General features: G+C 49.4%; 1 protein-coding gene across 1 annotated transcript in view; it reads left to right on the top strand.

Moving 5' to 3' along the window:
- PLCD1 (phospholipase C delta 1) overlaps window positions 1–8,948 on the top strand; it is an 80,618-nt gene extending 71,670 nt beyond the window's left edge. The window contains exons 13-15 of the mRNA XM_060248038.1: window positions 1,015–1,147; window positions 7,324–7,473; window positions 8,469–8,948. Of these exons, the coding sequence (XP_060104021.1) occupies window positions 1,015–1,147; window positions 7,324–7,473; window positions 8,469–8,557 (372 nt within the window). The 3' untranslated portion in view covers window positions 8,558–8,948. The remainder of the gene's footprint in view (window positions 1–1,014; window positions 1,148–7,323; window positions 7,474–8,468) is intronic.
- The last annotated feature ends 4,434 nt before the right edge of the window (window positions 8,949–13,382 follow it).

Below are 13,382 nucleotides of genomic sequence, written 5' to 3'. Positions count from 1 at the left end.
TTAACTTGTTTTATTGTTTAATTGTTAAATTGTTCTTGTTTTGCTGGTTGTGAGCCCCCCTGAGCCTGCTTTGGCGGGGAGGGCAGGATATAAATCCAATAAACCTGAAACCTTTGCCTATTAGGCCACATGCCCCTGATGTAGCCGATCCTCCGGGAGCTGTACTAGGCCCTGGACTAAGGGCCCTGGAAGCTCCAGGAGTATCGGCTGCATCGGGTGGCGTGGCCTAACATGCAAATGAGCTGCTGCTACAAAATGAGCTGGGAATGTCACTGTTTAGGGGCAAGGTTTCCTCCACCGGCCAGCTGGTCTGTGGTGGGGAGAACCCCCTGAAACTGGGGGATCCCTGCTGGGACCTGGGATCTGGCAACCTTGGATACCTTTGACTCTCGAGAACTTATACTCTGAAAACCTTGTTGGCCTTTGCGACGCCACTGAATTCAAATCTAGCTCTTCTCTAACGGACCAACACGGCAGCTCCCCCCAAGCTGGCCCTCTGAATAACGGCTTCCCCCTTTTCTTGGTGTCAAGCATCGATATTTCTCAATAATCAGTCTTTTGCTACTGAATCAACAGTTGCTTTATTGTAGAAACTCCACAGCTTTGCCAAGGACAGGATCCTTGGAAGTAATGACGTATACAGATTCGAATAGTTACTTTATAGGAAAGCTTCAAAGGATAACATACAGATGCAATTTGAGGCACGGGTTCAAAGGCTACTACATAGTATCTCTTTTATGGCTAAGGAATGCAAGCTAATAAAAACATCTCCCTTTCTCACACTTTCTCTGAGAGCAGATAAGACCTGGCTGTGTGAATCCGGGGGAGAGGCACATTACACCGTTACTAGCAAGGCTAACCTAAACATCCCTGGGCCAGATGGATTTATTATGCACCCTTTGGTTGTAAAGGAGGGGGCGGGGAGCAGGCTAGAGTGATGTTCTGCCCTATGTCTTGTGGGCTATCATGGCACACAGAAATATGCCTGCTTGACACTTGGCACGTCTCGTACAGGTCATCTCCGGCCAGCAGCTGCCCAAGGTGAACAAAGGCAAAAACTCGATCGTCGACCCGAGGGTGATTGTCGAAATCTTTGGCGTCCAGCGGGACAATGACAAGAAACAGACCCGAGTGATTGACAACAACGGTAAGAGGAGGATGCCCAGTGATGCCTCAAGGGGGTGGGCTGGATCTGGGGCTCTGACTCGCTCTCTCGAGGGCCCTGCCGCTACTCGTGGGGCTGTAATACCATAAGAGAGGTGCCCGGCTCTCGAGGCCCCGGCCTCGACTCCAGACTGGGCCACCCCCTCTCCCTCTGCTGAGATGGAGGATGCAGAGGTGCCCCGAGACGAGGGCTCACCTGGCTGGGCCCATGCCATCCAAGGAGGGGGTGGGAGAGGAATCCCTACACGCACCCGCCCAGGACGCAGCCGCGTCAGATAAAGGCTTGATGGGGGCTGGATGGGGGAAGGGCGGCTCTTTAAAGCCAGACCAACAGGTACGCCAGGGTGGAAGAGCTCGAGGCTGCAGGGGCGAGACGTTCCGACTGCGAGCGAGAGAGAATTGCGGCGAGAGCAAGGGACATAAGAACATAAGAGAAGCCATGTTGGATCAGGCCAGTGGCCCATCCAGTCCAACACTCTGTGTCACACAGTGGCCAATATATGTGTGTGTGTGTATACACACACACACACACACACACTGTGGCTAATAGCCACTGATGAACCTCTGCTCCATATTTTTATCCAATCCCCTCTTGAAGCTGGCTATGCTTGTAGTCGCCACCACCTCCTGTGACAGTGAATTCCACGAGTTAATCACCCTTTGGGAGAAGAAGGACTTCCTTTTATCTGTTCTAAAACGACTGCTTAGCAATTTAAGAACATAAGAGAAGCCATGTTGGATCAGGCCAATGGCCCATCCAGTCCAACACCCTGTGTCACACAGTGGCCAAAAAACCCAAGTGCCATCAAGAGATCCACCAGTGGGGCTAGAAGCCTTTCCAATGTGCCCCCTTCCCCAAGCACAAGAATACAGAGCATCACTGCCCCATACAGAGAGCTCCAACAATAAGCTGTGGCTAATAGCCACTGATGGACCTCTGTTCCATATGCTTATCCAATCCCCTCTTGAAGCTGGCTATGCTTGTAGCCGCCACCACCTCCTGTGGCAGTGAATTTCACGTGTGAATCACCTTTTGGGTGAAGAAGGACTTCCTTTTATCCGTTCTAACCCGACTGCTCAGCATTTTGGGTTTGTAGAATCTTTCGGGCTCAAGTGCCGTGTTCTACTGGAGAAAGTTTTCCTTCCAGACGTTTCGTTCTCAGCTGCGGAGAACATCCTCAGTGGCGTTGCAGCTGGAGCAGGCGCTCAGACCTTCTTGGCTGCTGTGCATTGAGTGGGGCCAGGGCTGCTGGAGAGCTGCTATTTCTAGGCTGGAGGGGGTGTGATGAAAGAGCAATTGGTTTGTGGATGTGCCCATTGTTTGGTGGGGCTTCCTGGAAGGGTAGTGATAAGGAAACTGGCTGTTGAATGTGACCATTGTTCCGTAACCCTCCCAGCAATTAACACAGAACAATGGTCACATTCAACAGCCAGTTTCCTTATCACTACCCTTCCAGGAAGCCCCACCAAATAATGGGCACATCCACAAACCAATTGCCCTTTCATCACACCCCCTCCAGCCTAGAAATAGCAGCTCTCCAGCAGCCCTGGCCCCACTCAATGCACAGCAGCCAAGAAGGTCTGAGCGCCTGCTCCGGCTGCAACGCCACTGAGGATGTTCTCCGCAGCTGAGAACGAAACGTCTGGAAGGAAAACTTTCTCCAGTAGAACACGGCACTTGAGCCCGAAAGATTCTACAAACCCTAATGATGTTACCAGCCGTGAAAACCTGAAATGTTTGCTCAGCAGTTTCATTGCATGTCCACGATTTCTTGTATTGTGAGAAAGGGAGAAAAGGACTTCTTTCTCTGCTTTCTCCATCCCAGGCATAATCTTGTCAAACCTCTATCATGTCACCCCACAGTCGACGTTTCTCCAAGCTAAAGAGCCCCAAGCGTTTTAACCTTTCTCCATAGGGAAAGTGTTCCAAACTTTGAATCATTCTAGTTGTCCTTTTCTGGACTTCTCCCAATTTTATAATATCCTTTCTGAGGTGCGGTGACCAGAATTGCACACAGTACTCCAAATGAGACTGCACCATCGATTTATACAGGGGCATTATACGGGGACAATGGCATTAACCCTCCCCCTGGTCCAGGTCTGAGGTGTACCCTGGTTGGCTAAAAGGTGTCCTGGAGCCCACCTCCGACTGCACCCTCTGACTGGAAGATCCTGAGAAGAGGTCACCGAGAGATGCTAGCAATGTAAACCAAAGATTCCTGTGACCAGTGTTCCCTCTAAGCTGAGTTGGTATGGGCTATCTCACCATTTTTTAGCCTCCGGCTCACACGATTTTGTTTTCGCTAAGGAAAAATGGCCCCAGGGCAATTCCATTGACACAGGAGCTCACAGCTTACATGCCAGTAGCTCACGAAATAGAATTTTTACTCACAAGACTCCGCAGCTTAGAGAGAACTTTGCCTGTGACCCAAATTACTATGAAAATATACATACACTTATAGAGCCCCGTGGCGCAGAGTGGTAAAGCTGCAGTACTGCAGTCGGAGCCCTCTGCTCACGACCTGAGTTCGATCCCAGCGGAAGCTGGGTTCAGGTAGCCGGCTCCATCTTTCCGAGGTCGGTCAAAGGAGTCCCCAGCTTGCTGGGGGGAAAGCGGAGATGACTGGGGAAGGCAATGGCAAACCACCCCGTAAAAAGTCTGCCGTGAAAATGTTGTGAAAGCAGCGTCACTCCAGAGTTGAAAACGACTGGTGCTTGCACAGGGGACTACCTTTTACCTTAGAAGAGCCCCGTGGCGCAGAGCGTTAAAGCTGCAGTACTGCAGTCCTAAGCTCTGTTCACGACTTGAGTTCGATCCCTGGTGGAAGCTGGGCTTTCAGGTAGCCGGCTCAAGGTTGACTCAGCCTTCCGAGGTCAGTCAAATGAGTCCCCAGCTTGCTGGGGGGAAAGTGTAAAAGACTGGGGAAGGCAATGGCAAACCACCCCATAAAAAGTCTGCCGTGAAAACGTCGTGATGCAACGTCACCCCAGAGTCAGAAATGACTGGTGCTTGCACAGGGGATGACCTTGACCGTTTTCTCCTTTTCTGCACTCTGCTTTGCAATGGCAAACCACCCTGTAAAAGAAAGCCTGCCGTGGAAACGTGAAAGCAACGTCACTCCAGAGTCGGAAAGGACTGGTGCTTGCACAGGGGACGACCTTGACCTTTATTCCAAACAGAACAGGAAAAAAATGTTACAAAATTCAAGCACAGAGGCTGAGTTCACAGTAATCGAGTGCAATCCAAGTAAAAAAAGAGTGCAGTCGTGGTTCCAGTTTCATCAGTCCTATGATGATATTTATTTATTTATCAGATATATATCCCGCCCTCCCCCGACAGGCTCACGGCGGCTAACAACAGTTTAAAAACATTAGCCGTTTACAAACATATTAAAATGAAGTACATAAAAACATTTCCATACATATTAAAAATCCAAGATGGCCGGCTTCTGATTTCCATTCTATTAGTTCAGAGAGATTGTCGGTGTTGAAGGCAATAGCCACCTCCCCCTAACCATTAAAGGCGAGTTTGAATAGTTCAGTCTTACAGGCCCTGCGGAACTGTGGCTGGTCCCGCGGGGCCCTGATGTTTTCGGGGAGGGCATTCCACAAAGTGGGGGCTATTACCAAGAACGCTCTGGTTCTGGTGCTGGTCAATCGAGTTTCTTTCGGTCCAGGGATCTTAAGGAGATTTTGAGACCCTGAACGTAGTGCTCTCTGGGGTGCATATGGGGAAAGGCTCTCCCAAAGGTAGACAGGTCCCAGGCCATATATAGGGCTTTAAAGGTTATAACCAGCACCTTGAAGCGAATCCGGAATGTCACAGGCAACCAATGTAAGGCTTTCAGCACAGGTTGAATGTGCTCCCGTACAGGTAGCGCCGTTAACAACCTGGCCGCTGCGTTTAGCACTAGTTGCAGCCTCCGGAGTTGAGTCAAGGGCAGCCCCATGTAGAGGGCATTACAGTAGTCTATTCTCGAGGTGACCGTTGCATGGATCGCTGTTGCCAAGTCATCGCACTCTAGGTATGGAACCAATTTGTGACAGGACAGCCAGTATTCCACTTCCTGCCTCAGGGATTTCCTCAGGCAAGGGATTATCAGACAGTGTCACGATGTAAATGAAGACACAATCTTAATACATAAGCTTACAAAGGGCAAAACCTCTCCACACTTCCTTTTCCCACTGACTAGTGCTCAAGGCCCTCTGAGAACTAGGAAAAGGAAGTGTGGAGATGTTTAGTCTTCTGACCTCCCCCTGCCTTCATCTCTGTCATGCCGGGGTGTCGACGGAGCGAGACTCAGTCCCAGGCAGGTTGTGAGCCGAAAAGTAGAGGGAAAGCAAGTCCCAAAACGCAGGGTCTCAAGCCAGCCCAAGGTCAGCGCCAATCAGAACAGAAGCCAGGAAAGAACAATGTCCAAAACACTAACCGGAAGCCGAGTTGTTCAAACCAGAAGAAGAAGATATTGGATTTATATCCCGCCCTCCACTCCAAAGAGTCTCGGGCTCACAATCTCCTTTACCTTCCTCCCCCACAACAGACACCCTGTGAGGTAGATGAAGATATTGGATTTATATCCCGCCCTCCACTCTGAAGAGTCTCAGAGCAGCTCACAACCTCCTTTCCCTTCCTCCCCCGCAACAGATACCCTGTGAGGTAGATGAAGATATTGGATTTATATCCCACCCTCCACTCCAAAGAGTCTCAGAGCGGCTCACAATCTCCTTTACCTTCCTCCCCCACAACAGACACCCTGTGAGGTGGGTAGGGCTGAGAGAGCTCTCACAGCAGCTGCCCTTTCAAGGACAACCTCTGCCAGAGCTATGGCTGATCTAAGGCCATGCTAGCAGGTGCAAGTGGAGGAGTGGGGAATCAAACCCGGTTCTCCCAGATAAGAGCCTGCACACTTAACCACTACACCAAACTGGCTCTCCAGGGGTCCACAAGCCAAGGATCAGGTTTCACAGCAAGACGGGGTGAGGGCAGCCCCGAAGTTCCCCACGCTCTCATGAAGGAATATGGAAAATTTTCAAAAGCAAGATAGAACAATAATTTGGTACATGCTTTCAGCTGCACGGACATTATATGCGCAAATGTGGAAACAAGACAAAATACCGGAAGTATGGGAATGGACTCTGAAGGTCATGCATTGGAGTGAAATGGACAAACTTACAAGAATCGTAAAAGAACAAGATTTAGAGAAATTTAAAAACGACTGGGGAAAGTTTCAAAAACACATTGAAAAACAATGGCACGTTAAAGGCCTTTTGGTGATCTTTGACAATGGTTAATTTTTAAAGAAACGATATATGGATTACAGTTTAAAAAAATATGATGATTGGATTATAACTTTTTCTTTTTTCCCCCCAATGATTAAGAAGAAATACCATGAAGATGGATTATAATTATACCTTTGGGGTTTTTTGGAGAAAGATTCTTTAATAGATAAGAGTTTATTACCTTATACCAAATTAGATTAAATAGTAATACGGGGACCTTTGCTAAGGGGGCATGCACTGCTGGAGGTCACAAAAGGGAGGGGTGGAGAAGATGTTATATGACAAATGTACTAATGACAAATGATGACACGTTATTACAATATATTACATTACAATAAATTGTTTTAAAACTTAAAAAAAAAAAAAGAAGGAATCTGCCCAGAGCAGGGAGCTTAATAGCTTTCTGCGGCTGTTTCCAATTCGCAAGTGACCAGGCTCCGGTTAGAAGTCAGGACTCAGAGAGCGCTTCGCCTTCGCCCTCATCTCTCTGCGTCCCAATCCTGGTGTAGTTTCTCTCTCGGCCGAGTCATTCGTGGGGGTGAACATATGAACATATGAAGCTGCCTTATACTGAATCAGACCCTGGGTCCATCAAAGTCAGTATTGTCTCCTCAGACTGGCAGCGGCTCTCCAGGGTCTCAAGCGGAGGTTTTTCACACCTATTTGCCTGGACCCTTTTTTGGAGATGCCGGGGATTGAACCTGGGGTGTCAGGGGGGGCTCTCTGCAGGGAGCGAGTGCAGCCGCAGCCGACTCAGTTTCTTCTGAGGGACCGGCTGCTGTGCTGTCAGATGGCTGAGCTGTTTGTTCTGTTGGCTCCGCGGCCGGCAGCGCCCCTTCGGCATCGGCATCGCCCATGACAATCTCGTCCTTCCTCCAGGGTTTAACCCAAACTGGAACGAAACTTTCGAATTCGACGTCGACGTCCCCGAGCTCGCTCTGGTTCGTTTCATGGTGGAAGATTTCGACACGTCGACGAAAAACGATTTCATCGGTCAGTTCACGGCGCCTTTCGGGAGTCTGAAGCAAGGTAAGACTTGGCTGCCCGTTCCAGGCAGAAGCCCCCTTTAGAAAGTAACTGCGGGGGGGAGAGGGGGGACCAGTTTCTATAACGACAAGCAGGCATCTCCTCAAAGCATCTTGTGCGGTAGAATCCAGTTTCTCCCATTTCGAATAGCTGAGACAAACCCAGTGGCAAAGGTGCAGCTCTTCCATTTTTCTGAATTAAAATTTCTCCAAACGGTAACTTTTGGCTTACTCGAAAGTAAGAATTGCCTTGCCTGTCCTTGATCTCATCAGACTTTGGAAGGCAAGCGGGGTTGGCTCTGGTTAGCAGGGGTCGTTTTGTAGAAAAATAGGTGGGGGAGCTCATTAGCATAATTCATAGCGTTTGCCGCGCCCTCACCAGCTAATAGCAACTTGATGCAAGAAAAAAGAGCCCCGGGCGAGCGAAGCCTGCTTGGGCTCTCTAGAGATCCAGCCAGCCCAAGCAGGCCTCGCTCACCCGGGGCTCTTTGGCCGCCCCCGGCAGTCAAAAGGCCAGCAAGCCACCTGCCACCCAAAATCACATAAGAAGTGGAGAAAGGGTGGTGTGGTCTTCTCCAGAGGTTAATGAGGACTGCTGGGGGTGTGGCAAAGCCCCTGGTGGCTGGCTGGCTGCCCGCTCTCCTAATCCAGGGATTGTTATGCAGCTGCACCTCCTATCCAATGGACCAGGTAGGTGGGGAGGAAGAGGGGGAACCCTCAGAAAGGTTTAGGAGCTGTGCTCATGTGAGTTCCTGCTGAATCTGAGGCCTGCTGGTTAGTATTTGGAAGGGAGAACATATCAGAGGGGCTGGGGGGATCCAGGGCAGTTACACCTTCCTCCCCTTTACTTCTCTCTCTCTCAGGCAGTTGGGATCAAAACTGATCCAGCCAGCCCGCCAGGGGGATCAGGTTCTAATTGGGCTCATGCCCATTCCAGGGGCAGAGCTTGACACAAAGTGTGCCTCAACCTGGCCCTTCACGCTTTCTCTCTTTCTCAAGGCTACCGGCACATTCATCTCCTGACGAAGAACGGAGACCCGTACCCGTCCGCCACCCTCTTTGTGCACATCGGCATTCTGGACGCTTAACAGAAGCGCAGCCGTCTTCTCCAACCGCTCAAGGGATCTGTCTTCACTTTCCAAACGAACTTGGGAGGGGGGGGGGAGTCTCACGCTGGAAGGGAAGGCTCTGAATTCCACCTTGCTTTCCACTCCCTGCAAGATCCGTGAAACACCAGGATGTGACCGATCCCCTCCCTTGAACCTGCAAACCTGACTTGCTGCGTTGAGACCTAACGAGCTCTGCAGAAAAAGAACTTCTTTAGAGTAGCAAATTTCATGACATGGGAGGCACCGTTTAAAAATATTCCTCCCCCCTCGATCCTGGCTGCTGTTTCTGGGCAGATGAGAAAAGAGGGTTACCGCATCCAATTGATTGCAATAAACTCAGTTCGGTGGCTGGTACTTTTAGCCCTGCAAGACTAAAAGATGCATTTGCTGGCTTGTTGTCCAAGCCCTTACCTAGACTGTAATCCTGGGATCAGGAATCTCCTGCATCGCGTCTGAAGAACGTTCTCCCCGATCTCATCTGCCAGTTTCTCCATCTCTCTCTTCATTGCGTAGCTGATGATACAGCTTTGGGCTGTAGAACTAGGCTCTAGTACCTTCTCATCTTAGTTTTCAGGGTTTTTAAAAAGCACCCAAGTTTCTAGTCCTTGCGAGGGACAAGAGAAGCTGGATAGTGTGTGCCTAATGACCTGTAACCTCTCAGGAGCCAGGATGTAGCCGAGTGACGCTGTTCATTATTTTCAGTAATCCTGAACTTGTGTATTCTGCAATAATGCAAGCTAATTCTGCACTGAGAAAATTCTGCAACCCTCTGTTTTTACATCATCAGCGCGACGTCGCCGTAGACACTTACGAGCCTTGATTTTTGTTACTGCTAAAACATGGGTTGGATTTGACTTTTTAAAAGCTTTGTTCTCGCCGTTTCTCAAATCGGCATTGGCATCTTCGCCAAGCTGCAGTTTGCGGAGACGAGATTGCGGCGTCTGTGGGTCCACCGCCTTGTGAACTGGACACGTTTTTTTTTGTAACTAACTGTAAATCTGTCTGAATCCTTTTGGTTGTCGTTGTTCAGTCGCAGGGTCCAATCCGACTCTTTGCGACCCCATGGACAAAGTCATGCCAGGCCCTCCTGTCTTTTACCATGCTCCGAAGTCTGCTCAAATTTATGTCTCTTCTAATATTATTTGTAGGTGGAAGAAGTGAAGGGGCAGGGGACCTTTGTACATACTCTTGTTTCCTTAGTGGCCTTGAACTATTTCCATTCCATGATATATACACAGATTTGGAGGCCTTTTCCCCCAGTCGCTGTCCATAAAGATTTAGCCTAACTGTAGAGATTTTTTTAACCCCCCCCCCCTCCAAGTTGTAAGATTGATGTAATATTTGCATTTTTGAAACAACACAATTCAAAGTTCCTCTCAGTTAATTCCTCAGTACCACCCTTTGGAATTGCATTGCAATCTTCGGGAAGATTTTCCATGAAATATTAAGGACTAGAAATTTAAAAGAGAAATGGTAAAATCACACCACAGACTGCTATCGCATTGTATAAAATTATACTTGATGGATTTCTACCGCTTGTCCTCTTTACGGATGAAGCATACGACAAGTACAGGCCCCTGAACATAGAATCATAGAGTTGGAAGGGACCTCCAGGGTCATCTAGTCCAGCCCCCTGCACAATGCAGGAAACTCACAAATAGAAAAGGAAAGGTCCCCTATGCAAGCAGCAGTCATTTCCGGCTCCAGGGTGACGTTGCTTTCACAACGTTTTCACGGCAGACTTTTTCACGGGGTGGTTTGCCATTGCCTTCTCCAGTCTTTTACACTTCCCCCCCAGCAAGCTGGGGACTCATTTTACTGACCTGGGATGGATGGAAGGCTGAGTCAACCTCGAGCCGGCTACCTGAAAACCCAGCTACAGCTTTAACACTCTGTGCCGTGGGGCAAACACCTCCCCCTAAATTCACAGGATCTTCATTGCAGTCAGATGGCCGTCTAGCCTCTGTTGAAAAACCTCCAAGGAAGGAGAGCCCACCACCTCCCGAGGAAGCCTATTCCACTTAGGAATCATTCTAACGGTCAGGAATCATAGAATCATAGAGTTGGAAGGGACCTCCAGGGTCATCTAATCCAGCCCCCTGCACAATGCAGGAAACTCACAAACACCTCCCCCTAAATTCACAGGATCTTCATTGTTGTCAGATGGCCATCCAGCCTCTGTTTCAAAACCTCCAAGGAAGGAGTGTGTCCGAGTGGAATCCTGCCCACTAGGGCCAGAATATCCAGGCAGCTGTGGTTCAGGGGTAGAAATAGGTTTCTTTGCATGACCAAGGGCTATACCAGGGGTGGCCAAACCACAGCTCGGGAACCGCATGTCCCTCTTTCACACGTATTGTGTGGCTCTTGAAGCCCCTACTGTCCCATCAATCTGCTTGGAGAAGGCATGTGTAGAGAGTTGGTAAATCACTTCTACAAACCAAGCCAGCCATTAGCATGGAGAATGTATTTAAAGTTGCTTTCTTTCCACCCCTCCTGCCTCCACCCATCTATTTGCCTGCCTCCCTGCTTTGCAGCTCTCGAAATATCTGACATTCATGTCTTATGGCTCTCAAACATCTGATGTTTATTCTGTGTGGCTCTCTGTGTGGAGAGCCAGATTGGTGTAGTGGTTAAGTGTGCGCACTCTTATCTGGGAGAACCAGGTTTGATTCCCCACTCCTTCACTTGCACCTGCTGGAATGGCCTTGGGTCAGCCATAGCTCTGGCAGAGGTTGTCCTTGAAAGGGCAGCTGCTGGGAGAGCCCTCTCCAGCCCCACCACCTCACAGGGTGTCTGTTGTGGGGGAGGAAGGGAAAGGAGATTGTGAGCCGCTCTTAGACTCTTCGGAGTGGAGGGCGGGATATAAATCCAATATCTTCATCTACCTCACAGGGTGTCTGTTGTGGGGGAGGAAGGTAAAGGAGATTGTGAGCCGCGCTGAGACTCTTTGGAGTGGAGGGCGGGATATAAATCCAATATCTTCATCTACCTCACAGGGTGTCTGTTGTGGGGGGGGGGAAGGGAAAGGAGATTGTGAGCCGCTCTGAGACTCTTCGGAGTGGAGGGCGGGATATAAATCCAATATCTTCTTCTTCTTACGTTAAGCAGGTTTGGCCACCCCTGGGCTATACCAACCAGAGTGCCTGAATTTACCACCTCTAGCAATGCCTGCAGTACTCCGATCTTATAAAGCTGTTTGTAAAACCTCCTGTGGGCATCGTTCCGTAACGAAAAAGTTGATGTATTTGAATCCAAAGTGCTTTGTACCTCCTCTGTTTGTCTTTGTCAAAAATGAAAAACGCTGCCTTCTCTGTCGAGGTAATATGATGAAAGTTGGCAGGGGATTGTCGTTTCTGAAGCAGAAGAGGGCGTGTCAGAGATCCGAGGCCACGTTTTTTTCCAGCTCTCAAGCTGCTCAGTAGTTTAACAGGCCGATCAGCAACTGGGTTGAGGCTCCCCCAAGACCGTTGAACAGCTCAAGGGCCTTGAAGAACAGCAAAACACAGGAGAGGAGACCACAGTGCAGCCTCTGCGAGGGCTCTAAACGGGAGTCTTGCGCTTCCCGTTTCCAGCTTCAGGAAGCGCTGGAAACAGGGAAATCCAGCCTCTGGCTCAGAGCCTGGAAAAGCATGCAGAGCCACCGCTATGACCCTCAGACCAAATTCTCCCCCCACCCCCACCCCCACTCTTTCAAAGCCTTCCTTCTCTTCTCCATAGGGTTGCCAAGACCAATTTAAGAAATATCTGGGGACTTTGGGGGTGGAGCCAGGAGACATTAGGGGTGGAGCCAAGCTCAAGGCTGTGGCAAGCATAATTGAACTCCAAAGGGAGTTCTGGCCATCACATTTAAAGGGACGGAAAACCTTTTCAATGCCTTCCTTCCATAGGAAATAATGAAGGATAGGGGCACCTTCTTTTGGGGCTCATAGAATTGGACCCCCTGGTCCAATCGTTTTGAAACTTGGTGGATATTTTGGGGAGAGGCACAGGACACTGTACTGAAAATCTGGTGCCTCTACCTCAAACAACAGCCCCCCAGATACCCGCGGATCAATTCATTATTTTCTATGGGAATAAATCTCCCTAGGGAATAATAGAGTTCCCAGCAGACATTTCCCTCCCCTCCCCCAGCTTTCTGACGACCCTGAAGCGGGGGGAGGGCCTCCAAACCGGGGGATCCCCTGCCCCTACCTGGGGATTGGCAACCCTTCTTCTCCACCATTTCCAGCTGTGAACTTGGCACTGTTCGGATGGCTCTTCCCCAGTAGCGCTGTGAGGGAGCAGGTTCTTCTGTCCCACTCACTGTAGGCCAGCTTGGGGTCAGGCCTTGCTTAAGCGTCCCAGCCTTATTCTGTTTGTGTGTCAGTGACAATCTTGGTGTAGCTGAAACCTAAAAATTGCGATAGGTCTGTAGGAGGGGGGATCAAATTTATATTTATACTGTATTGTTCTTTTATTTTAAAAAAGGGCCAAAAAAAGCCATAGAAGTAGAGAAATAGTGCAATAGGAATAATATATATATTTTTGTCATGATTCAGATTAAAAAGACCAAAAAAAATCATCTATTTGCTGTGTCGTCGTCTTTCATTCCTCATTCGGGCGTGCCTGTTCACTGGCTGGGTGGTTTGCGGTCGACAAGGAAAAGGAACTTAAGATGGTTTCACCAGGTGCTGAAGTTCCAGTGCAAAACTACACAAACGGTGCTTTTTTTGTAGCAGGAACTCTTTTGCATATTAGGCCGCACCCCTCTGATGAAGCCAATCCTCCAAGAGCTTCCAGGGCTCCTCCTACAGGGTCTACTGGA

Source organism: Heteronotia binoei, chromosome 10, assembly GCF_032191835.1.
Source record: "Heteronotia binoei isolate CCM8104 ecotype False Entrance Well chromosome 10, APGP_CSIRO_Hbin_v1, whole genome shotgun sequence".
In the NCBI taxonomy this organism is placed as follows: Eukaryota; Metazoa; Chordata; class Lepidosauria; order Squamata; family Gekkonidae; genus Heteronotia; species Heteronotia binoei.
Note: the sequence above shows the minus strand (reverse complement) of the source record. Positions and strands in the feature narration are given on the sequence as shown.